Genomic DNA, 27644 nt, shown 5'->3' with positions numbered 1-27644 from the left:
GAGGCTACATGATATGTGGTACTGTCATCACTGATGTTAATTGAATGGTGCTGAATATTCTTCAATTTACTATAATTTCCTAAGGTTTAGTATGAATGTCTGCATCTATAGAAGTTAACTCACTCTTTAGGTTATACCTTCAAAATCCCAGCAAACTTCATTATTATGCAGTTGTTATAAAATTTTGTAGACTTTGTGCCTAAGCATGAATATGAATACATTCTGTTGTCTTGTTGTGAAATAAGGTTTTAAATATTTTCTCACAACTTATAAACTTTTATATTGAATTACAATTTTAGAATATAAATTTTCTCAAACCAAAAAAAAAAAAAAAAAAATAAAAGGCTGGAGATGTTGCTTCTAGAAGCACTTAAAATGCAATGCAGTTCCCAGCCCACTGACTTGTTCTATGACTTCTGCATCTGCAAAACTTCAGGAAGCAGATTTGCAAAGGAAATCATTGAATGGCATTATGAAGAAACATGTTTTGTTCTATTCTTCCTCTTATGAAATGTGGCCAATCGACCTGCACAAAAACTTGTTTCCAAACTAGGGGATGCCAAAGTCAATTGTGGCAACTAGTGTGCACCAAAAAAGGGAACAAAAGATGCTGTCAGCTGTTGCATAAACTATGACACTGGGGTGGGAGGAAGGGGGGAGAAGAAATATAATATTTAGGAAGATGAATGGGAATATTTACATTTAAAATGGAAATGCGGCAGTTCTGAGATTTAGAGTTCTTTGACCGCCAAGTCAATGTTGGGGATCTGTGGGCTTTATTTAGAGCAAAGCACTCTTTGAGATGGTAGAAAAGAGCACAATGAGAGCTATAATTCTGACTACTGAGGTCTATTTTTAAATAAAAATATCAAGCACTTTTCTTCCAATTCTTTAAAAAATGCTTCTAACTTCAGTGCATTTTAACAAAGTTATAGATCCTCCATCATTCCATGTATTAATAAAAAGCTCTTTATTCCATTACATTTAATGGTTAACTTATTTTCAATGTGTGACATTTCAGTTAATCAGCATCTTACATTGGACTCTAACATAAAATAAAGCAAGAGAATGGTAATTAGAGGAAGAATTGGTCATGTATAATTTTTTAATTAAAAATACACAATGTTTAAGAACATTCAGAGAATCTGTTCCTCATAAATTATTTTGCAATCCTCAGGAAGACTAACAATTTCCTCATATAATCAGCATTAGGTTTTTGAAAGTGCACTGTGCAATATCACCTTTATATATTCCTTTTTTAAAAAATGTAGGATGTAGCTTTATTGACTCGGTGACAATAGAGGTAAGGAGATGTAATGTTCAGACATATGAAAAAATACTGGCCTACAAGCCTAGGAACTGAAAGAAAGTGAAAATTTTTTCTTTTTCCTTTTTATTACAAAAAGTTAAAAGCATGATAAAGGGTAGGAAGAGTAATATAATCTACACCTATGTATCTATCATTTATATGTTACACTTATATGTAACAATTAATGTTTTGCCATATATATTCCTTTTTTATTTACTCAACCAACCGTTTTCTTAATGAACTTGTTATCTCATATATCTGCATGGTCTGACTGTCTCTTCACTTATCTTACTCCTTCAATTTAAAATTCTCTGTTTTAGATTTTGCAGAGAAAACAGAGTCTCTAGGAATAAATTTCCCAACATCATGTCTCTCATCAACTCAAACCCACGTGGCTCTCCTTCCTATATCAGAGGGGGAAGATGCCCTCCTCCCACAGGGCAGAGGCATCCACAGACTCTGGGATCCATCCTTGCCTCCATCCTCAGGGATCTTTCTCAATCAATTATCTCTCTAACCATATCAGAGCCTCCTGCTCTGCACAGGTTCCTTCCGCTTAGCACATAAACATGTGTAATCATTTCCTCACTTGGGTAAATTGTTTGGGAAGTGAATGTTAATGCTAAGTAAAGGCAGAATCTCGAAGCTGCAGTGAGAGGAGATCTGAGGGTGAAGAAAAGACGTGGGTTTCCTCATTGTCTAGGATTCCATTTTTCCAAGTGTCTCCAGAGTATTTCACTTTTTCAAATGTTGATGTTGAAAAGGAAATCATATAACAAAAAGTACATTAATTCAATGTTTAGACTGAGAATGTATATGTTCTATTCAAAAAGGTTTGTTTCCCATTTTAAACCTAACTGCCACTTGAAAGAATACTGTTCATTAAATTGGACATTTTGTACATTGACATATAACCCTGGAAGGGAAATTTTCAGATGAAAATAAGAGCAAATTTTAAATCAGATGTTTTAACTAGAGATGAACATATCTGGTATTTTCTAATTTTGTCTTTGTTGCATGATCACAGTAAGTCAGAGATTTAGAAAAACTGCTCACAGCTCTGAAATCTGTGAAATCTTATTAGTTGCATATTTTAATGCAATACTTAATAAAAGTCAAAGGAGGTTATAAAAATCATATTTTCTCACTGTTAGAAAACTACTGCCATTTTTGCTAAACTCCAAAAGTAAAAGCAATTTTTTAGATGTAGCATTAATTTTGAATTGTGAATACATATCTTATATTTTCATGACTATGTTGCCAAGGATATATCCTCAGTTACCAAAAGTATGCATATACTCCTGTGATCGTGCTGGCAGGAAAAAATGGTTGCAAGCCAAAGTTAGTGTCATTTATTATTAGAAGGGAACTAGGAAAAAGCAGTGTTGAATATAAGACGCAGACATGTGTTCAAGTGAGTACAGACACACACACCACAGCGATAGCTATTTTGATTAGTATTTTGCTTATGTATATATTTTTTGACTATGCACTGATTAATAATCCCATTATATATCTGTGGCATTGTGGTTATTAAATTTAAGCTTCAGTTCCGTTCAGTTCAGTCGCTCAGTCGTGTCCGACTCTTTGCGACCCCATGAATCGCAGCACGTCAGGCCTCCCTGTCCATCACCAACTCCCGGAGTTCACTCAGACTCACGTCCATCGAGTCAGTGATGCCATCCAGCCATCTCACCCTCTGTCGTCCCCTTCTCCTCCTGCCCCCAATCCCTCCCAGCATCAGAGTCTTTTCCAATGAGTCAACTCTTCGCATGAGGTGGCCAAAGTATTGGAGTTTCAGCTTTAGCATCAGTCCTTCCAAAGAACACCCAGGACTGATCTCCTTTAGGATGGACTGGTTGGATCTCCTTGCAGTCCAAGGGGCTCTCAAGAGTCTTCTCCAACACCACACTTCAAAAGCATCAATTCTTCAGCACTCAGCTTTCTTCACAGTCCAACTCTCACATCCATACATAACCACTGGAAAAACCATAGCCTTGACTAGATGGCCCTTTGTTGACAAAGTAATGTCTCTGCATTTTAATACGCTATCTAGGTTGGTCATAACTTTCCTTCCAAGGACCAATCAATGAAAGCTTCACTGATCAAAAATTGATTTTGAAGTTAGGGTATGTTGCTACCAGTTGGTTAAGATGTCCACATCTGAGTAGTTTTGTGGCCTCTAGTATAAATACAAATTTATGAAACAGTGAGTAAACGCCATAGAACCACTGACTGACTTATCTAATCTTTTGTAAACTTACTTATATTCTTAGCCTGAATAATGACTTGGATGAAGACTCATAAATTCATTATTCACCAGTCAAGCTAGTATTTCCTATTAAAAACTGTTCTCATATTCTAAGGTTTCTAAAATAAATCCATTATTGTTATCCCATGTCTTAAAAATTTGAATCAAGTAGTCTTCAAAACGGAGTCAATCTTTTTAGTTTATTCTTATCAATCAATGACTTGTTCCTTTCATAAGTATTTTCTTGGCAGGCACTTTTTTGCTTGTATTTACTTTGTAGACTCTTTTATTTTCTGTTATCTAGTCTCTTTTATTTTCTGTTATCATTTCTTTATCCTTATCTACAGACTGAAAATTGTGTAACATTCAGAATCTCAATATGATAAATTATATTTAAGTTCAATTCTAGAAGTGTTAAACTATATCTTAAAATATACTCACTTTGACATAAGCTGTTGGTCAGAATGTATGAGCTTTTTTCATTAAGGGATCTTGCATAGTGAACGTAACTATTCATAACATAAGAATCAAATGAGCCACTGAAAACTTCTAAGTGCGGAGTAATAGCATCACTCATATGCATATAAATGTTGGCACCTGAGTTTTCATGTTCTTTCAGAAAAGACTATAGAGAGTGATGACAAGTTACGTGAGAAGTTATCAACAAGCAAGAAATTGTATAGTGCACTGATTCTCGTTCCTGTTCCTGCCCCACTAGATTCCATTTTTAAAGATTATATAAAATATTATGTATACAAATGGCAGCCAAGTAAGTTAAAGGAATACCGTAGTTCCCATCTAGTGATTGCCTTTACCAAATGGTGGATTACTCGGGCTTGAGGGTGATCTTTTACTCCTCCAGATACTTCACTCGAGGACAATCTCCAGTTCACCCTCTTCAGCAGCACCGCTCTGTTCTCGTTCAACCGTCATCTCTCTCACCTAAGCGAACGTCACACCCCGCTAAAAGCCACCGTGTTTCCAGTCTTCTTCAACCCTTTGTGCACAGCGATGCCTGAGGGGCCTTTCTTAAAAGGCTTTCAGGTTCATACCTTTCCTCAGTTGAAAAAGCCATGCTTCCTCATCTCTACACCTCTGCATCTCTGGCTGTCTGTTCTCTTAATGGCCTTTTTCTCTCTGATCAAGCTCAGAGCCGCTCCTCTCAGGGCTAGGTCCCCTTCTTTTGTTTTCCAAAGTACCCTTATGTCTGCACTTTTTCCCAGAATTTACCAACAGAGCTGTGATTGTTGAGTTACTTCTTTCTTCACTCCGAACGTCTCTTATGCACAATAGCTGGCATAGTAAATGCTCTTTGGGGTTCATTCATGAATTCATCCACTTAGCAGTTTTTAAAATACCCATTAAGTGTCAGGCAATGTTCTAGGCACTGGGGATACAGTAGTGAACAAAATAAATGAAAATGCAAGCCCTCCTGGACTTCATAGTCTAGTTAATGGAGAAAGATAGCAAAAATAATAATAAAAATAATAAACAAGTAAAATATAAAGTTGGGTCAGGTGGTAAGTGTCAAAGCAAACAGGGGATTTGGAACTGGGAGAAGTATATGTGGTGGCATTTTAAATTGGGGATTTGATGAGGGCCTAGGGATAAAGTGACACTTGGATAGAACTCTAGAAGAGGCCAGCAAGACAGTCATGCCTGCAGAAAGAGCAAGAATATTCCAGGCAAGGGAAGAGGAAGTACAAAGGTCAAGAGGTGGGCACATGCTCAGAGTGTTCAAAGAACACCAAGGAGGCAATAGGTGGGTGGTAGAAGGCAGGGCTGTGGAGAGGGAAGGGAGCTCACATGTGTACAGCCTACAGATGGTCAGCAAAATGGTGCTTACTCATCACTTTTTGGCAAATAGATGGAAAAATAATGGAAACAGTGAAGACTTTCTTTTCTTGGGCTCCCAAATCTCTGCAAATGCTGACTGTAGCCATGAAATTAAAAGATGCTTGCTCCTTGGAAGAAAAGCTATGACCAACCTGGACAGCATATTAGAAAGCAGAGACATTACTTTGCCAACAAAGGTCCATCTAGTCAATGCTATGTTTTTTTCAGTAGTCATGTATGTGTGAGAGTTGGGACATAAAGAAAGCTGAGTGCCAAAGAATCAATGCTTTTGAAGTGTGGTGTTGGAGAAGACTCTTGAGAGTCCCTTGGACCACAAGGAGATCAAACCAGTCAACCCTAAAGGAAATCAGTCCTGAATATTCGTTGGAAGGATGTATGCTGAAGCTGAAGCTGAAGCTCCACTACTTTGGCCACCTGATGCAAAGAATTGACTCACTGGAAAAGACCCTGATGCTGGAAAAGATTGAAGGCAAGAGGAGAAGGGGGTGACAGAGGATGAGATGGTTGGATGGCATCACCAACTCGATGGACATGAGTTTGAGCCAGCTCTGGGAGTTGGTGATGGACAGGGAAGCCTGGAGTGCTGCAGTCCATGAGGTTGCAAAGAATCGAACATAACTGAGCAACTGAAGTGAACTGAGTTTGATAAAAATTACAGGAATGAATAATGAATACATGGAGTAAACCAAGTTTCCCCTTATATCTTAGACAATAGTGTCTCAAGATAAGAATGACAACACAACTTAGAGAGTGAATTTACGGTTGCCAGGGTGAAGGGACAGTTAGAGAGTTTGGGATGGACATGTACACACTGCTATGTTTAACATGATAACTAACAAGGGCTTATTGTATAGCATATGGAACTCTGCTCAGTGTTACGTGGCAGCTTAGATAGGAGGGGGGTTTGGAGGAGAATGGATACATTGTATATGTATGGTCGAGTCCCCTCACTATTCACCTGAAACTATCACAACATTGTTAATTGGCTATACCCCAATACAAAATTAAAAGTTTAAAATAAAAAGAATATAAAAACAAACAACAGAAAAAAATTACAATGACAAGATTTTTCATTTCTGTTCACCCAAGTCATTCTAATGCTACAAGCCTAATTTCATAGCCTCTGCGGCTGCTGCTGCTGCTAAGTCGCTTCAGTCGTGTCCGACTCTGTGTGACCCCATAGACGGCAGCCCACCAGGCTCGCCCGTCCCTGGGATTCTCCAGGCAAGAACATTGGAATGGGTTGCCATTTCCTTCTCCAATGCATGAAAGTGAAAAGTGAAAGTGAAGTCGCTCAGTCGTGTCCGACTCTTCGCGATCCTATGGACTGCAGCCTACGAGGCTCCTCCATAGCCTCTAGATTACCTCTAAGTGCAAGAGTGAGTAGAGTAATTCAATTCATAGTTTCTACATTAAAACTGCAAGGCAAAGCAAAACCACAACTGGATTTTGGCTACGTGGTCTCATCCGTTCAGAGGCTGTCATGGATGTGAATGTAGGTCTAAGGTCTCTAATGCACTTCAGAAAGCCATCATGCAAAGAGTAGGTAGAATTATCAACCCATGGTAATCTTCAAAGCAGGCAGTTAAGAAATGGATATTTCTATAGCTATTACGCATTGGCTTCACTTTCCAGCTTGTAAAAATATCATTTTTTTAATTAAAAAGTCTTTTGTTTGAAAGATCATGGAATAGAAAAAAATTAATGAATTTTTCTGACACTACTGATGCTAGCACAAATTTGATCGAGGTATTAATTACTTAAACAGGATGCAGAGTTTCTAAATGATGTGCTTTAGGATGCCTCTTGGGAGGTGTTTTAAGGCAACTTCTGGTTGCCTGCTATTAGGAAATGATGTTCTGTGTGAGCAGGGGGCGGACATAGTTCCTGCTCCGTCCCTGATGGCTAACAGTAAAATTGAAGCTCTGAAAGCTGCTGGTCATTCTTGGATGCAAGAATATACAACCAGCTTCTGTAATAAAAAACAAAGGGAACGAAAGAGAGGTGGTCCATCTGTGAAGGAAAGAATAAAAGCCCCAATCTATTAAGCCACTTAAAATTATTTCTTTTTTGAGTTAAGAATTGTTCCATGATTTAATAAAAGTTAGGCAAAATGAAGAAAATACTTTTTAAAGTCTGTTTCCATGGGAAAAATGATAACATATAATCTAACTTATTGGAGTCATAAAATGTTAATATCAGACTTTCTCAAGAGTTTGCTGCAATGGACTTTAATTATAACTTTGTGAAAGCTATTAACCTGGTCACAAGATCAGAAGATACAAAAAATTGGTTATAAAGAGTAAGGAGAAATTTGAAGTAAATAATAGAAGCTTGTCTTACTTAAGAGGGATTCATGTAAGATGTACTTTTATAACATTCCGTGTTCCACTTGGATGTCTGATGAGAGAGGGTCAAGAAACATAAACTCTAGCCACTATTATATGGGAGTCTGGAGTATAATTCAAGTGATGTTTTACAAGATTCAGATTTCATGGCTTAAGTGTGTGGAAATGCCAAACTAGAAACTTTGGGGAAATGTTTAGAATATAACGTGTGCTGATATTTTTTCAGTACAAAAGCCAATGATTCAGATGAACTGGGTAAGAAGGAGCACAGAATAAACAAAACAAGAGTGGGACAGAGCTGAGCTGAGAGAGCCTCATTTTTGTTTTGAGTCCTCCATGGATGCTCTCTTCAGTCACACCAAGTCATCCATACATGAAGCCTTCATGTAAAGGTCTTCATCATTCTTTGAGGCTCAGCAACCTACACTCACTTCCTCTGTGAACCTTCTCCAGTTCATCCAGACAGAGCTTGTTTTTGTCCTCCATGTTTCTCAAGCACATTTTAACTGGACGAATTTTAATATATTTACATATTTATAAAATCTACTTGACTAGGAAGCAAATTCTTCAGGTCATATATTTTACATCCTCAGCACCTAGGTCAGTTCCTAGCAAATAAATCATTATTGACTGCATTGAAACCATGAATTAGTAAATATGAAAATTACTAAGTTCTATTTACCAAATTTCCACCATTGTTTTACAAGTCTAGCTATCTTCCTTCTTATCACTGGAAAGAGCTTGGTGGTGGTGGTGGTGGTGTTTTTTTTTAATAGATTGCTCTCTAAAACTTTTAATCAAACTAAAAAAGCAAAAATCTCCCAGTATATATAAACAATATTTTGAAATAAAAATGGTTGCCTCACAGTAGTACTTAGAATCAAAACACTATGGTGATTCATCCATCATTACCTATTTAGAAAATATGTGGGCAAGCTCTAATACTTTGGCCAGCTGATGTGAAGAACTGACTCATTAGAAAAGACCCTGATGCTGGGAAAGATTAAAGGCAGGAGCAGACAGAGGATGAGATGGTTGGATGGTATCACCGACTCGATGGACATGAGTTTGAGCAAGCTCCGGGAGCTGCTGATGGACAGCGAAGCCTGGTGCGCTGCAGTCCATGGGGTCACAAAGAGTTGGACACAACTGAGCAACTGAACTGAACTGAAGCTCTTCTTATGGGAAGTTAGACATCATTCTATTTTTCTCCTTAAAGTCCTCAGTTTTGAGGCAGTTGTTTCTGTTCAAGTATCTGGGATTTTTTCACTTCAATAATATCACTCCATAATTTCTATTGTTTGAAGAAGTTTCTCTAAAACAGGTCTCCTTTAGAGCCTATCTATAAGATGACATATTACTATATATATTTTTTTTAATTTTTATTTTTACTTTACAATACTGTATTGGTTTTGCTATACATCGACATGAATCTGCCACGGGTGTACATGAGTTCCCAATCCTGAACCCCCCTCCCACCTCCCACCCCATATCATCTCTCTGGATCATCCCCGTGCACCAGCCCCAAGCATCCTGTATCCTGTATTGAACATAGGCTGGCAATTCGTTTCTTACATGATAGGATACATGTTTCAGTGCCATTCTCCCAAATCATCCCACCCTCTCCCTCTCCCTCAGAGTCCAAAAGTCCGTTCTATACATCTGTGAAGATGACATGTTACTATATTTTAATTTATGAATATTTGATGAAAAAAGTTTTAAATGCAGTAATTAATTTTTTTAAAGAATAAATTCTTTTTGACTTCTCTATCTCATGTGCTGACTTTTGGGGAAAAATATTAAACCCAGATGATTCATTTGTTGGTTTTTCTCAAAATCTTGAAGTTCCAACCTCTTTAAGGGAGGTCTCTTAACGCTCAGGAAATTAAAGAAGCTATACATTTTTCTTACCACTTGACGAAACCAGGACCCAAGACTAAAAATTGAACATTAACTACGGCCAACAGATCTAAGACAGATCTAGATATTTGAGAAACTATGCTCTGATTAGATCCCCAAACAGAGAATCTATCACCTCCTACCAGATATCCAGGGCTGAAATTAGCTCACTTTATCTTTTCTAAATATTTAATAAATTGTTTCTCAGTGCTACATCCAAAATGGAAATGATCCGGAAAGAAAGAAAAATTAACAGGCTTCCTCTGCCCTCTATGATTAAGCATACTTCCCCAGTGTACCATAAAGGCAGAAAATTTATGGTTTATGAAGGCCTATCACCCGATACTATGCTCAGGAAAAAATATTTCTAAGGAGTAACGTGTAAGTGCTTTTCCCATGTTAAATCAACAATGCTAAAAACACTAACTGCTAAAATTTAAATATGCCACAACCAGCAGAAGGAAGACTTAAATTTAGGACCCTAATAGATACTCATCTACTGTTCAGATCTGTTTTCTATCTAGACCAGTCCTGTCCAACAGAACTTTCTGGAATAATGGAAATAGTCTCTATTGCTCAACCTAGTATGGTAGCTAGTAACCACATGCGGTGAATGAGCACTTGACATGTGGCTAGTACAGTTATTAGGAACTGAACTTTAAATCTGAAGTGAAGTGAAGTCACTCAGTCGTGTCCGACTTTTTGCAACCCCATGGATTGTAGCCTACCAGGCTCCTCCCTCCATGGGATTCTCCAGGCAAGAATACTGGAGTCGGTTGCCATTTCCTTCTCCAGGGGATCTTCCCGACCCAGGGATCGAACCCCAGTCTCCCGCATTGCAGGCAGACACTTTAACCTTTGAGCCACCAGTGAAGCCCATTTAATTTTAATTGCAGTTTAAATGGCCACACGTGGCTAGTGGCAACTAAATTAGAAAGCGGAGATCTATGAGCTCTAGGGTGTAAAATGCATAAGACTGCAATCAAGTGAACTGGATTCGACCCTGCTTCTGCCATGAACTGCTTTGTGTGTGAGCCTGATCATGTTATTATTCATTCTGATGCTGTTTCTTTATCTTTAAAGTGATTAACTAGATGATTCCTAAGATTTCTTCTAAATCATTTATGCTCTACTTAAAACATACTCATTGAGTGTGACTAAAAAATTGTGAGTTATTTCACTCTCCTCATGAAAATCAGTCTTTTAGTTACACCATGCCTATTCGTGAACATTCATATTTCAAATTATCTATAATACATGAATGAATACACAATGATGCAGAAGAAAAAGTAGTTTTGTAGTTGTATTTATCCTGCCTAATCCTACTCCTGGTGTGCTATGACACTGGATAAAAGAAAAATCTAAATAGGATTTCCTTGCATTGGTACTTGATTTATTGACTCATCAATTCATATCATTCAGTCACTCGGTTTATTGAATACAGTAAGCTCCAAACACAGTTATATTATATGTGATGTGATAAATGTGGAGGAGGGGAGCAGACAGATTCTAACTTAGCTTAGAGAAACTGAATATCTATGAGTGTGTGTGAAGTTTTCTCAAAGAAAGTGACCGACCAAAGCAGAAGTCTGTTTTTTTAAGAGTCCATTCAGATGCATGGCCTTGGTATTGCCCTTACCCTGGGCAAGGGGGTTCTCGCACTGGGGCCCGTGCTTTAGAGATCTCTTTCCTGGCTGCACTCCTCCTCCTTTGGTAGCCCACTCCTTGACCTTTGACTGTGCTCTGGGTACCTGTGGCCCTGGAGTCCTCCACCCCAATAACTGGAGCTCACTTCAGGGACTGTGAGTCGCCTTCTTCCCAGGTCTGTTCTTCTGAGGGTGAGCCATACCACTGCTGTGCACTCTAATAATGGGGCAAAGAGGTGGGTATTTTGAAGCATGTGGGTGGAGTTTGACCCTGTGAGCATTCCAAATATCTACATGTGAGAGCTGGAGTCTAGTAGAGATTTGGATATTAGGTACATGTGAGAGAGCAAGGGAGCAGGCCTTGGCCCATTTGGAAAACCAAGTATTACCGGCTCTAGAAAAAGCATCAGAGGTCAGAAGAGCTCTGTTGGTGTGGCATTTACATGTATTTCATGGGCAGTTAAATTAACTGAAGATAATAAAGCTTTAGAATGGTTGCAAAGGCATCGCAGCAGGCAGTGTGCATAACTGAAGTAATGCAGTTTTATCAAAAAAATTTTCACTGTTAAATCTAGTCTAATAACTAAACACTCTAAGATGATTTAGGTCATTTTAGTTATTTGTGATTTGAAGGCTTGTTTGCTCCACCAGGGGCTTCCCTGGTAGCTCAGATGGTAAAGAATCTGCCTACAATGTGGGAGACTCTGGTTTGATCCCTGGGTTGGGAAGATCCCCTGGAGAAGGGAAAGACTACCTACTCTAGTATTCTTGCCTGGGGAATTCCATAGACAGAGGAGCTTGGTGGGCTACAGTCCACAGGGTCGCAAAGAGTTGGACATGACTGGGCGCCTACCGCTTTCACACTTTCACTTGCTCCACCAGATTCAAATCATGAAGGGAATCCTGCTGCTGTGTCTGATGTCTACATCCTGCAGATTAGTAAGGCTGGCAGAGCAAAGTACAATTAAGTAATACAATAAGTTTTTATCAAATCTGTGGCATAGCAGTACATTATAACTAAATGTGTTTAAAGTAAATCTTCACATATTGGTTGATTCCAGTTTATCTTAAAGGAAGCAGAAGCAATGATTTATGCTTATGTTATTAGCTACTATGAAATACATTGTCTTCACTTGACCCAAATATATTAAACGTGTTTGCAGACAAAACAAAATAAACTTAAAAATATCTATACATTTTTGGATATGATATAAATTCCAATTTAAGGAACAATAACAGAAAAAAAAAAATTTCTGAGTTTTAAACTCTCAGACACCACCCGGGCCCAATGAATGACACTGTAAGTACTCTTATAATTCATAAAGAGATGGATGGATCCATTATGGAGTTTGTATAGGGAGAGGGAGAGGAAGTAAGAGTTCAGTGTAGGGAAAGGGATATGGTCTAGATATGGTTATAGATACTTTGGACAAAAAAATAATTTCCAAGGACTTCCCTGGCGGTCCAACGGCTAAGACTCTGACCTCCCAATGCAGGCGTCGCAGGTTTGATTCCTGGTCAGGGAACTAGGTCCCACATGTTGCAACTAAGAGTTTACAAGCTGAAACTAAGACCCAGTGCAGCCAAATAAATAAATAAATATTTTTAAAAACTCCAAAACTGGGACAAGTTGGTATATTGAATATACATCATTTATCTTTTATGTTTTTGAGAACTTCTACTTCTGTCAAAGAAAGAAACTGTAAGAATATCAAAAGGAAAGACACCTTCAAAAATACTATTTCAATACTATTTAAATTTCTAAAGAACTGAAAAATAAAGAGAACTTGTCCTGGGGTTCAGAAATTTAGCATTCCCAGCTGTGGTCAGTTCTTGGTTTGATTCTTGAGTCTAGTTTTACAAGCCAGAGTGATTTTTCTCCTTATTTAAATAGGGTCCAGTTTATTTTAGCTCAAGATTCTGCCTTTTAAAATCTCCTCTAGAACTTCTCGGAAAACCCGAAGGCCTTATTTATGGAATAGATGCACAGCAGGGCTAAATAAATGTGGAACTGCTTGACAGGCAGGACTTCTCTTTTATTCTATCAGAGATGCTGTTAATCTTCAGATGATTATTTTTGCAATATAAAATATATAGCCTGGATTACAAAAACTAATTCCCCACCTGACACACTCATAAACAGTTTTATAAGAGATAATTTTAGATCATTCCTAGTATTTTTCCATTTCATCATCAGAGATACTTAAACTTTTCAAAAATTCTATAGAGCCTCTCAAGATCGTCATGTAAGCAAACACTCTCCCATGATAGAACCCAACAGATGTAGTGGGTTTAGCATACTATGGAGAAGATGAGAGCAGTGACATTTTTTATCTTCCCTTGGTTGAACTGGTGGTGTGTTATGAAAAGCTGATGATGTAAGATGTGACACGTTAAGAGAAGGCCAAAAACAATGGCCGCAACAAGTAAGACAAAAGGCATAAGGTGCATTATCAGTCTCAGTATTTGACACACTCTAATTGAGCGCTATAATCACACTGTTGTTAGCCCTTAGGGCTCATCGAGTGGGCTTTCTGCAAGAGAAGTTACGGCATCTGACATTTTTGTCTTAACAGCAATACTTCTCACTTATGGCAAGTTTTTGTTCCATAAAGCATTTTCATATTTTTTATTATTTCACTTGCTTCTTACCATATCCCAGTGAGAAGGGTAGAATAGAAATCATTGCCTACATTTTATAGATCAGTAAAAAGGGTTACAGACTACAGTCATACACTCTTCAAGTTGTTCTGAGGTCAGAATTACTGGCATGATGTACTTTTCTTTCTACCAGACTTTGAGTCAAAACACACTCACTGCTCCCCATACCCTACACGTAATATTTGAAAGACAAAGAAAATTTCTAAGGAAAATTTTCTCCTCGTGAAAGCTGCTATTATATTTTTAGTATCTCTTCCTTGAGATAGGTTAAAATACCCAGGTGCTATTTAAGTTAACAAACATAAATAGTGATTTCTTTAAAAATAGAAATATTTCTCTTTAAGCAAATAATATATAAAAATTTGGTTTTCTGGGAAGAAGAATTAGGGGATTATGTTCCTTTACAAAAAGACTCTGAATAGGATTGCCTTAAGTAGCAAAATTTCCCAGTATATTTAAGCTATGTTGATTTATGAAAATCTGATTCATATAGAACTTTACAGGAATACATCTGTTATATAAATCCATGCTCACCTGTAATTTACTCTAGAGGGAACAATTGAGTGATAATAATAATAACATACTCATACAATTCTTCATTATATATTTTAAAGTGCTTTCTCCTAATTTATTGCATTTGTCTTTGGCAACCTCATAAGGGAGGTGGACAGGGTATTATTATCCTTTCTTTACAGATGAAAAATTGAGAGGTTAAGTGACTTGCCCAAGGTCAGACAGACTATTCATTCATTTACTGCTATTTGAGTGATGTAGTTGTAACAGGGAAGTTAAGGAAGTAAGGTTCTTCCTCTTAATTTTTTTTTTGTAACCAGCTGTGAAGGCTATTAAAATAGAGGTGGATGATCTCACAAATATAACGCCGGATGAAAGAATCCAGACACAAAAGTTACATATTATAGGATTCTATTACTATAAAATTCAAATGCAGGCAAAATTAATCTATGTCGGCAGAAGGCAGAAGAGGGGGATGGTGAGAGAAGCTCGGCAGGTTTTCTAGGATATGAGACATTCTATTTCTTGATCTGGTTTGTGGTTACACAGTTATGTACATTGTGAAGATTCATTGAGATGTATATTTATCTACTTTAAAAAATATATATTATACAAGTTTTCTTTAAAAGAAGAATTTTACATTGTTAAGAACTGTGCAATGCACTTTATAAGATCACTATATTATACACATCCTTCGAACATTTGTGATTTCAACTGAATTTCTTAGCTGCATTTTCAAAAATGCGAGTATGAACTAAATCGGAAGAGTTTAAAGAGAAAAAAAAGTTGAGAAAAAATATCCAAGGATCTCCTTTATCTGAAAAGTAGCTATATGAAATGGGAAATTGGAGCAAATTAAGACAATGATATAATTCATTTAGGACTAGATGAGACATTTATACTTAATGACATTAAGCTAGGAAGAGTAGGGAATTGGGATTAAGTTGTTCTTCCAAAAGTGTATCACAGAGCACATATATGAATTTAGAGAAGATAAGATTATAATTTTAAAAACAGCCACTTTTATTTTAGAACTTTATATATTATGGTGCTGCCTTGGACATTGGGGTAGAAAACCATTTATCACTGGCAATGATAAAAATCTGAGTTGACTCTGCATACCTGGGCTCCTGAGAATCCCAAGTAACCTTTGATATAAGAGTGTATGGGAGTAAAATGTTTTGAGCATTATCCATGATAAAAATTACAGGTGCATTCAAATGCTTAAAGATTTCCAAAGATCCTTCACCTTCTGTGATCCGAGAGCTAATGCTGCACTTGTATGCAAAGTTACTGCAGATGACAGATGTTTTGTTTAATTTTCACATACGCTGTTGCTTTTCTTTCATTTTACTTGTTTTTAAAAAAGAATCCACAATGGCACCCTCTGCCTGATCATCCATATCAAATATATCTATCTCGATACCATAGGTCAGGAACAGAGAATTTCCAGAAAGTGAGTCAGGTGTGGTCCCAGGATGCTTCCACTTCATCAGTGACGTTCTGAAGACAACTCCACGACAGCTAGGACTACAGCTTGCTGAGTGTCTTCCCAGGAGGGCTGCTAAAGGCATCCTGTGCAGGGGGAAGCCTTTGACCTTTAGCCTATGCACACATTTGTTTTAATTACTGGCCAACTAGTGTTTTTCTGCGCATTCACTACGACTCAGCTTTTTTTTTTTTTTTAAATACATTTTATATCCTGAACATCTGCAGGCTGCATGCCACACATTGCATGGAATGGACGTGATCAAGTTGATTGTCATCACTGTATCCAGGGTGAGTGTGACACATTACCGTCCGCTGGAATTTGTGTTATTAGACCATAACCCTGTGTTCCCCAATATTGCCTATGCCACAAAGTAGGTCAGAGAGGCGACTCCAGAGAGAGACAGGCAGGAAGAGACAGGAAGAGGCAGGTTGAAGGAATTCTACTCTTTGGGGCTCAGCAAGCTGCCCCAAATTCTTTATCTCTGGCAAAGGATAAACAAATCTGAGGAGCTGGGACCCACGTGTCTACGGGCAAGTTCAAAATGAATCATTTCATGATCTTTTTTAATGTCAGAAATCAGGAAGGCACAATTGTTTCTGGGTGGAAGCACAAATGATATTCACACCATAACTGCTGATGTTTTAACCATTAACTTTACTGTTTTATTATCAGTTTGGAGGGAGGGTGTCAAAAAGGCACAACTGCTCTCTCTTCAACAAAAGAAAACCCCCTTGAATCTCCGTGGAAGGTTTGCCCTGCTGATTCATGGGAAGTCACACCTGGTTCTTTTGACATCTCATTTCTGTTTAATAGGCATATCCCTGAATTTCATCTCTATTATAGAAGTCTTCCTCAGTGTTCTTTGTCACTGGCTTCACCTGGAATCTCCCTCTTTCTTTCCGCCTGTATCAGTTCTGCAGATGTGATTTCATGCTGTCCTTCCCATGTGATGGACAGAGCACGCACACACACACACGTACACACACACGCACATTTACCATTTTGAAAAAATTGAACTATAGTTATCTTAAAATGTTGTGTTAGCTTCAGGTGTACTGCAAAGTGATTCAGTTATCATTATCAGTTTTTTAGCTTTTACTAATTCTTACCCTTTTTTTGTTATAGGTTATACAATAGATACATTTGTTACACACAGTATTGACCACAGCTTTGAGTAACTTGTCTTTCCATTCTTTTCAACATAGGAAAAGATAAATTCAGATACTTGCCAACAAGCCTTGTTCTCCTGGTTTCCCTGGTTCACCCTTAAAAAAGAATAATGATAATTTTACTAATGCCATAAACAGTACAAACCAATTTCAATCTTTTTTTTTTCTTTTTCACAATATCCACTGGGGAAATACATACTTCTCAGGCTAAAGAGAGGAATGCAAACATAATGAAATTTAAAGATGCTGTTTCTTCAAATGGATTTTATAAACATTTTAAGATTTAATATGATGACTCTATGTTACTTACTGCAGAAATTTAAGAACTATGCCAAGAAGGTCTTCTAAATAAAACTAGTAGGAGTGATTATATTGTAAAGCAGCTATGGCTTTCTCTATCTTTTGGGGTTTCATCCTGAGAAAAAGTGGGACCTTAAAAGACAAGTTTTAAGATGAAACCTCTACCTCTGATGGTCCAGTGAAAGCAGTCCTAACAACCAGAAAATTATGCTGAAAGTCAACTTCATTCATAAGACAAATTTACCGCAGCTTTTGGAGAGGGGGTTGTCTCAGAAAAGGTTTAAGGTACCCTATATTCTTAAAAAAAAAAAAAGAGTCACTTAACACATACATAAATATGTGAATATAAAAATTAAATATGCCAAACATTAATGACTATGGCATATTTTTTTCTTTTTTGGATACCTTTATTTTCAATTTTTTCTATTTTGGGGATGAATATTTTATTATTACCTTTATACTGTGAAAACACTAATGAAAATAAGTTATAAATAGTTTAATTCAGCAATAAACCTGAACTTCTGGTCCAAAAGTCATAAGTGGACAAACTTTTGACCTTTTCCATGTATTTCTTTAAATCACTGACTCGCCTCTACAGAACTAAATCATTTACCTGATGTCTTGTGTTACCCTATTATTGACACTTCACCAATCTAAGTAAGTACTTAGTAAATTAGTACTTAGATCAGAGTGTTGAGATGGCTAAGTCATTTCTATTCATAAGCTTCACATACAAAGGACAAAGGGTACTCAAATCGTAAATGCTGTTGTTTTAACCATCAATTTCACTGTTTTATTAGCAATTACCTGCAAGGGATTAAACGTTAGGATGATTTACCTCTTTAACTTTCTGTAAATTGCACAGGACTTTATTGTCTCTGTGCTGGTCCTTTGGGATGTTACCAATCTCCCACCCAATTTTTCAGGCCAGTCTTCCATTTAAACCAAAGGTCTTAAGGTCCTCTGTGGCAGTCAGGGTGCACGTGATCAGGCATCTCTACCCGCAGGCTTCTGGAGGCTTACCTGAACACCGGGGCAGTCGCTGTTTCCAGGCCTCTCCTACGATTTGCACGGGTGCCCAGTGGGTTGAGTGCGGAGCAGAATCCTGTTGGCAGTGCCCTCTCTGATCGATGACTTTCCTATCATCCCAGTTCCCTCAACCCACTCCACTCACCTGACCTCCTCCACCCCTCGTTTCCAACTCCATCCCAATTCTCAGCACTTCAAAGGAAACAAAACCAGTGAGAACAACTGATCCAAAAAAGCAACTCACGGGCACGCCTGGCATTCCGCGGGGGCCATCCTTCCCTGTGTCCCCAGGTGGCCCTCTTGGGCCCGGTGGGCCTGGAGGGCCTGGCGGCCCAGCCTGACCTTGGTCACCCTGCCGTAGAGAAGGGGACAGACCAACAATAACTGTGAGAGATAAAGACCCAGGTCTTCTTTTCAACACTTTAAATTTGTATTATCTAATCCACGTTTATACTATAAAAAGAACCCGAACAACCAGAAATGTAAAGCCTGTAGGCAATTTGCCTGGCAGCAGGAAGCAAATAAATATTCATGCTGGGTGAGCTGAGTAGACACTGTTGAAATCAAAGCCCAGGCACCAGCACTCTCAGCTCTTGGAAGCAGTGTGCACGTTATCGTTATATCAGAGCTGGCAGAAAACTTCTGCATAACTTTATCCGTGACAATGCTGCATCGGTTATATTCATCTTGCTTAATAAAATGGCTGCATTTATAACTGGACAAATATCTACTTTTTCATAACTTATAAAATTAGACACACAAGGCTCTAGTCATGCTGAGAAGTAATTTATAAACCACCAAAGCTAGAGAGCTTAGAAATTGTGTCTATCACTGGATATAATTTTTAAGCTGTTTTCCTTTTTCTTCATTTAAGAAAAAATTAGATAGGCTTTCTATACCCTCTGCTTTGGGTCTTTTCATATACATTTCAAACAAATGCAGCTCATGAAACATAATTTCGCTTTAGTATATTTTAAAATAAATACCCACCACCCACACCCCACCCATGAAAGATAAATAGTTAAACAACAGTATACAGAGTAAAAATTGAATGTAAAGGAGAAATCCAACCTGAGCAAGAATAAGCACTACCTTAATCAAGCGGCGTTTAATGAGCTGCTGATCAGCAGAGAGAAACCCATGATTGATTTTAGGAAACACCATCTGATCAGTCAGGTGAGGTCAAAGGTTGGAGTTCAGAGGTGAGAGAGTTGAAGAATAGGCATCAGAAGACCCCAAGAAAGAAATAAAGATACACGCATTAGACTTATAATAACCATCTAGAAAAACAGAACTGGTACTTGTGTCTGACATCGGACCATCTGGCTCTTCTTGAAAGTACCATAACCCTGAAATGGGGCGGTGAAACCAGACTTTTAGTTAGAAACGAATCTTTTTTTGTTTGCTGCGGGTGTTGGGTCTTTTTAAACATTGTATGTAGAGAAGCAGGTAACCTCGAGTCACCTGTACTCCGAGCAGAAAGTCCGGAGACAAAGTGCCAGTTCAATTTCTGTCAGATTCATCAACCAGCATAATGTGGCATGAACGCGGCTGTCATGTTATTGATGCCCGAAGTCCAGAGTATTTAGGATTATCTGATGTACTGAAAGCTTTCACAGAGCATGGTGATGCATGACAATCAGACTGCTAAGGCATGGCACAGCCTATGAGAGCTTGCCTGCCTTTCTTCGACTTCAATATCTTCCCCTCTTTGGGGCTCAAGAGTCTCCTTTTTAATATACATCTGATCTCACTGATGGAGGTGAGGTCTTGGGTGCCCGATGGCCTGCTGTGCAGGATGAAAGGGAGTGACTGGACTCGGCAAGCCAGTTGAGCTGTTCTTGCTCACTCTTATGCTGATTGCGGGCTCTGACTGAGCAGGCATGGGTGTCAACCACAAACCTTGACGGTGAGGATCTGATTACTGTGCAGAGCAGCAACTGTGGGGAAGCCTGGCAGACCCTATGGACAGGGCACAGCACCAAAACAACACGACACAAAACGTCACACAGACATTCCACCGGTGGACACACAAAACAAGCATGTACCTAAAGCCACCCCATCCCGGCTCTAAGTCTTGCCTTGTTTGACACACCCTAAACAAAATCAGACACATGAGGTCCCCAAGCCAAGCATTCCTTCAACGGAATGGTCAACTAGAGAACTCAGGTCCACTGGGATTCCACGTATATACTCAAGATTTGTAGACTCTTACATATAAAATGTTAGTACAGAATGGAGGTAACTACAGACTCTGTTACGAACACAACACTGTAATTTCCTTCTACTGGCATTCTGTTTACAACTCAGGATATACATGTATTCAATCTTTTTCTGGACAACAGTGAACAGAATTTTGTAGTCAGATCAGACGTATTCCTCCAAATAACTGCAGTATGCCTCACAAAATATAGTCTTACCACCCACATATGAAAATTTCTCTCTCCGATCTTATGATGACTCTCACTCAGGTCTTTCCTGTCTCAGGAATTCCTGCAGAGGTGGTGGATGGAAATCTGTCTCTTATAACATGCAGATTTCGTGTCAGGGGGATTTATGGTCACACTCTGCAGTAATCGCTTCTGTCACGTAACTTTTCCAACAGAGCTTGACAGTTCACACACCCCCTTGAAGCAGAAAAGTGGTTTCGAATTCCGTAGCAGAGGAGAATGAGGGAGGGATGCTGTGAAGGGCCTGAACTTCACTAGCTTGTACTCATTTGTCTTCACAGGCTTTATCAATTGGGTAGGTCTGAGAGAGAAATTTTGCCTGTGTTTTCTTTCCTTTTCAATGCCATGGCTTGTATTCCCATTTTTTTTTTTCCCACGCAGAATCCGTTTACGATACAAAAAGTAAACAACAACCACGACAATATTTGGCCTTGAGCGTCTGCAAGATGCCTTCCTACGTTTACTCCTCACTCTCCCCACTTCCCACCCAAATCTATTTTAGGGATACTTTTGGAAAAAGCCAGAAATTTTCTAGTTTTTAAATTTTATTAGTTTGGGTATATTTTCTCCCCTATTTCCCCTTATTAGGAATCTTTTTTTTCTTAAGAGAGCAAATAAAATTATGTTTGTAGTCTGAGACAGCTCTTCAGCCCTAATGCCTCTCGTTCTCGTCCTTTAAGAGTTGGGACTCCTGAGGAGGCAAAGTCGAGGACATCACATCGCTTTTACCAAACCCTTTCCAATAAGGCTATTAGGTGGCTGGGTAGTTTCAGGGTGACCCATAGCCTCTTTTTGTCCTTCTCAAGTAAAAGTTCTTTAAACATAGACTCCACAAATTCAGCAATGCTACAAGTTGGAAAACAGATGTGTACAATTTGCTTTTGTTTTACTATGGAATATGAGTTTAAAATGTTATTAGATGGTTACGTGCCAGCATCTTTCCATCTGTGACTCATTAGCCCTATATTACACAGTCAGAATTTTATATATAAACCTCATATTTATGTAACAAAGAACAAAAACAGATACAAACAAGAAGTCTATGAGGGATCGGAATCTTGATTAGTGGTGATAAATCATAGTGTCACTTGAAACGGGATTATCTAACAAAAATAATTTAAAATTAAAAAACCTTTTTAACAGCACACATGGTAGATCTTACAAATGTTTTGAAATTTGCATGTATAAATAAGTCACTTTTTTTACTCATATCTGAGCATGACCAGCTTGCTGTTTGATTATATTTTCTAAATGCTTACCAAAAAAGCATTAAGTTTTAGAACTTAGTTTGGTTTCCAGTTACCAGTAAGATCTAAAGAGAGAAGTGGATAGGTGATTCCCATCTCAGACAGACTGTTTTTCTCAAGCAGAAAATCTCTGTTTGAGGAAGCTGAGTTTATATTCCTCAATCATCTTAGCTGTGGACATGCTGCCAATTAGGTGCTTAGAACAACATTTAAAAGATTTTATTAGCAAGCTAGCCAAAAGGACTTCAGGAGCTTACATGCAGTGAAGTAGAAAGGAGACAGGTGGACAATTCTCATGAATTCTAACAAAAAACTCATGGCTTGGGCTACAATACCCTAGGACTGTGTGCTTTTCAAACTGAGATAATGCTTAACCAAGAGCACGATGAGAGTGTGCTGTGGAGAGCTTAAAGACAATAGTAAACGTGGTGCCTCTTCCTTAAGAGTCAACTTTAATGAATGGTAATTTTTTTGTGGGGGGTGTTGTGGAGCTTGCAGGATCTTAGTTCCCTGACCAGGGATTGAACCCGTGCCTCCTGCAGAACTGTGGAGTCCCAACCATTGGACTGCCAGGGAATTCCCAGTGGTAAGTAATTTGAAACATTTTTAAATAAGGCAAATGTTGACATAATATGGGGTAGAATGGAAACCTGGCACAAAACTAAAAAATGTTACCACTGCACAGTGGTAAAGAGCCTGACCTCACAGGGGAGACCCCCCAGGTCACACATGCACCCTGGGCTGACCCTACTTCCTGCAGGAGGTCCTTGGAGGGCGAGTCTGAAAGTACTGGTGCCGAGTGCGCACCCAGGCTTTGTGTGACTGTAACTGCTAGGCCGCCCTAGCTGTTCACACAGAGAGGGCCCTTTAGCATTACACACACCGTTCTTCCACAGTATCATTACTTATAGTCCTTTCTAAATAAATGGAATGGACATATTTCACTTGGTTTTACATCTCAGAAAATTTGCCTGGTACACAGATGGTTTGAGTGGGTGTGGAAAAAAAAAATGTGTCTCCAGAAAAACATGGAGAAAGAGCCCAGGAATCAGCTGAAATACTGAAATAATTTGTACTCATTTTCACCCCCAAAGATTTTGAGTGCTTAAGAAATTGGATATACAAGAGTATAAAACTACTTCTTACAACCCATTTTCCTGGGCATAAAGACTTCGACAACTTCAGGAATCTTCCCCACATTCTGTGAAGAAGGTAACCAACCAGGACTAGGGTTCAGATTCCATTACAGGAGGAACTCTCTCCCCCTTCATTGCCTTCTAGAAGGAAAGATGCTGGCCTGCCCCAGAGGGATGGAGGGCAAATACATAATTCTTAAGAAATGCTGCTAACTGCTTGTAAGCCATTAAATACATGATGCTATTGTCATTTTTATTGTGTACTCAGTAATGATGAGTGTTATGTGATTACATTAGACTGAGAAAATTTTGTGTTTTGTCAAAAGTATGCAATAAGGCAATGATAGAGCCAGAAACTTCATCTAGGAATTCTGATTCAGACTTTGTCATCATGAAATTTACATGTTTATCATTTCTCTCTACTGGTTTTATAGTCTAAATATCAGAAAGCTGAAAAACTGACTAACATACAGCAATATTTAAGAAGCATTTACTGAGTGCCTTCTGTGTAGTCTTCACTGTGCTAGGCCCTGGGGATTGCATGGTGAGTAAGACCCCAAGCTCACTAGGTTTAATGTGTAGTGGGGAAATAGGGAAAAATAAGTGGGCAGTAAAGATAGGAAGTGATAACCATTATGATGGAGAAATGGAGAGGCTGCAAAGGAAATAAAATGTGCACCTAACACTCAGTTGGCAGAGTCATGGAAGACTCCCCAGTCTGGTGAATAAGGGGTCAGGGGTTGGCAGAGCCATAATAAAATGAAACATAGGATGATCATTTAGGAAAATGTTGCAGGCTTCCCTGGTGGCCCAGATGGTAAAGAATCCACCTGCAATGCAGGAAACCTAGATTTGATCTCTGGGTTGGGAAGATCCTCTAGAGAAGAGAATGGCAACCCACTCCAGAATTCTTCCCTGGAGAATCGTACGGACAGAGGAGCCTGGCAGGCTACAGTCCACAGGGTCGCAAAGAGTCGGACACGACTGAGTGACTAAGAATGCACAGTAGTCTAGTGGAGGGACTATGTTCTATAATTAGAGGAGGACAAATTCATAGTTTCATGTGATTTAAGGAGGTAAGATTCACAAGACTTGTAGCTTCGCTGAGAACATGCCGAAGATAGAGGAGTCCTATGTCGCTACCTTGAGCAACAGGAGGATGGTAGAGGGGATACTAGAAGGAAGCCGGTAGTTGGTTTTGAAGGATGAATTTACTTAGATGGCTGAATTTGCGGTGTTTATGGACAGCCAAGCGGCAGCAGTTGGATATGCACATAAAATAGTCAGGAGAGAAGTAGGAATCTCAAATCACGGGGCTATGTGAAGTCGCTTAGACAGGTGATAAAGAGACCAGACCTAGGGAGGAAACCTTGGAAAGACTTCAGTTTAAGGGATGAACAGAGGAAGAGGCAACTACAAATAGAATTAATAAAAAATGGTTGTAGAAACAGGAAGAATAGGAACGCTTCTAACAAAAATTCTAAACAGGCAGATGACTCAAAATGGCATATACCTATACTTGACTCCACTGTTTACTGCATTAAATAAATGACCCATAGTAAGAGCAGGCTAACAATGACCATTATCACTAACAATAAATGCTCACTAGTAAGCACAGGGCAGTGTCTGTGAGGTTGTAGATGTCTGGAGGAAAATATTAACAACTATGTTAATTATAAAGGTGGTCAAGGGGGCCTCATAGCAAATTTTTAGGAACAAACGATAAATGTTATGCTGAAAAATGAGAAACCCTGAGTATCTCCATAATGTAAATAGTATCATAATTGTTTACCTAAAACATATCATGCATTGCAGCATAACCCATAATAGTGGGTATGTGTGCAGCATAAATAAAGACAAATATTCCTAGAAGTTGATAAAATGATTTCTAGCTAAGAGAGACCAGATGGGGAAATATTATAATAGAATGCAAAAATATTTAGGTAAAATAATTACTTTAGTTTAACAGCAGGAACTCTTAGAAGGCTAAATAACGGAAAATTAAAAGAAAGAAATTTGCTGGTAAATCATTCCATATTGTAGTAGATGGTATAATCTGTCTGAATAGAAAAATCAGCTGTATGAAGCTAAATAGCTAAAGAATTCTTTGAACAACCATATAAAATGAGCATCAGAGCCTGTGAAAATCAGTATTTACAGCTGGCTGAAAAAGACTGTCTTATGATAATTATGGAAAGAACTAGCTTTCCATAGTTAAATAAAATATTTGGCTCAGAATATTAATTTTTTTTTATAGGTACTCTAAGTTCTATGCTATTGTGTTCTACCATAAATGTTAACCTTAGTTACTCTAGGAATTATCTTTTCATATGTAAATAATAAATGTGAGTTTACAAATTAGTTAGAAGAGAAGAATGCAATCTCTACATTGACAAAGTCATGTCATTAAATACTATAGCTACTGAAATGCCAAGTAGGCAAAGACAAACTGCAAAGGATCTTATAACTACGCAGAAAGATGGTGGATAAATTTCAACACGGGAGGGTGTAAAGGATAAGAAAAATTACCTGAACTATACATACTGAGACAGGATTTCCTTGGTACATATGATCCTGAGAAGGGGTTTCAGGAGGTGTTGTGTTTCCTAAGGACATATAACTAAGAAATATCAACAAAAGACGAGACCCCCATGAAAACAGGTAGGATTCCTGAGGAATCACTGCCTGAGCCTGAGGAAGTTAGAGTTGCATAGACATGGGATACAGGGAAAAAAACAAAATAACCTCACAAGATGGGAAATAGTGCAAAATTAAAATTATGTCAATTTTTAAATAAATATTTTGCTGTCCTTGGATCATAGCATCACCACCTCAATGAACATGAATTTGAGCAAACTCCAGGAGATACTGGAGGACAGGAGAGTCTGGCATGCAAAGAGTCGGGCACGCCTTGGATCATAGCTTCACCACCTCAATGAACATGAATTTGAGCAAACTCCAGGAGATACTGGAGGACAGGAGAGTCTGGCATGCAAAGAGTCGGGCACGCCTTAGTGACTGAACAACAACAAAGTCATTGGCTCCATCCTGTACTGGGGTTTCTTAATAATAATGAGACAATAAATAATGATAATGATGGTAATGATAGTGGTTAACACTCATATGATACTATGTGCCAGGCATTAGTTCTAAGAGCTTTATCAATTCGGGATCTTAGTTCCCCAATCTAACTTGTAGTCCCTGCAATAGAAGCAAAGAGTCTTAACCGATGGACCACCAGGGAATTTCAATGATAGCTTTTTAATCCTCAGAACAACCATCTGAATGATGAAGAACTGGAGGTACAGAGAGGCTATGTGTGTTGCCCAACTAGCAATAAGTAGCAGAGTCAAGACACACTGGCCATCTGCCCCAGAATCTACCCTCTAAGCCACCATACTTTCCATAAATTCTTCACAGCCTCTGAATTTCATTCCCATCTATTCATCCATTTATTCAAGAAGAATTTATACTACTATAAGAATTTATGCTTACTCTAAAAAGGCAATATTTGGATATTGAGATTAGAAAGCCTTGTCCCAGGCTTCATGGAGCTTAGAGTATAATGAAGAAAGGTAGACATTAAACAGGCAATTATAAACGTGGTTGGGATCTCTTTCCACATACATATTCATGCTCTTTTTCTTTTATATTCCTCCATTTCTTTTAATCTCTCAATAAAGCTTTCGGTTGGCCACCTGCTACCACATCAGGAGGGGTATGAGGAGACAGTGGAAAACAAAACCTGTTTGCCAACATTGCTAGAAACCAAAAATATCCAGGAAGATACTCCCCAAATTGGAAGAGAGGAAGGAGAAGTGTGGTCCCCAAGAGTAGAGGGGGCCCAAGTTTGGCTTCCCCACAACCCTTCCAGCAAGGCAGTAATACCGCAAAGAAGAAATGGCTATGTGACATGCCTAGATGCACAGGCCTACGGAAGCCCTGCAAAAGATTTCTGTGTCTGAAGTGTGGCACAGAAACAGCAGAGTCCCCTGTGACGCCCTGGTGACCCAGCAGTGACACATGGTCTCCAAAGGCCATGCAGTTTAGCTGGGTCATTCTGCCTTCTCAGCAGCAGACTGTGGACCGAGGTGGAAGCCCAGGTGCCTCTCAGTTCCCATCCCTAGGCTTTTTGCCGCTATAAGACCCTAGAACTGTGAATTGGTCCAAAAGGAGAAACAAAAGTGTAGAAATCCCAAGAAGACTGATCTTGATTGTTTTGTTGGCACAGGCAAACGGAGGTTTAGATTCAAAAATCAAGTTGTTATAGAAAATTGAATCATATTTCTTACTCACTGAGAGTTTGGATTGAGAAACACCTCCGAAGTGAATATGAT

At 38.6% G+C, this 27644-nt stretch overlaps 1 protein-coding gene across 1 annotated transcript in view; it reads right to left on the bottom strand.

The window, feature by feature from the left end:
- The window catches only part of COL25A1 (collagen type XXV alpha 1 chain), a 504028-nt gene that overhangs the window by 113549 nt on the left and 362835 nt on the right, over window positions 1-27644 (bottom strand). Inside the window, exons 8-10 of the mRNA XM_052642063.1 lie at window positions 20377-20436; window positions 18719-18826; window positions 17206-17241 (exon numbers count right to left, since the gene is read on the bottom strand). Coding sequence (XP_052498023.1) covers window positions 17206-17241; window positions 18719-18826; window positions 20377-20436 — 204 coding nt within the window. The remainder of the gene's footprint in view (window positions 1-17205; window positions 17242-18718; window positions 18827-20376; window positions 20437-27644) is intronic.

This window comes from Budorcas taxicolor, chromosome 6 (genome assembly GCF_023091745.1).
Source record: "Budorcas taxicolor isolate Tak-1 chromosome 6, Takin1.1, whole genome shotgun sequence".
Taxonomy (NCBI): Eukaryota; Metazoa; Chordata; class Mammalia; order Artiodactyla; family Bovidae; genus Budorcas; species Budorcas taxicolor.
Note: the sequence above shows the minus strand (reverse complement) of the source record. Positions and strands in the feature narration are given on the sequence as shown.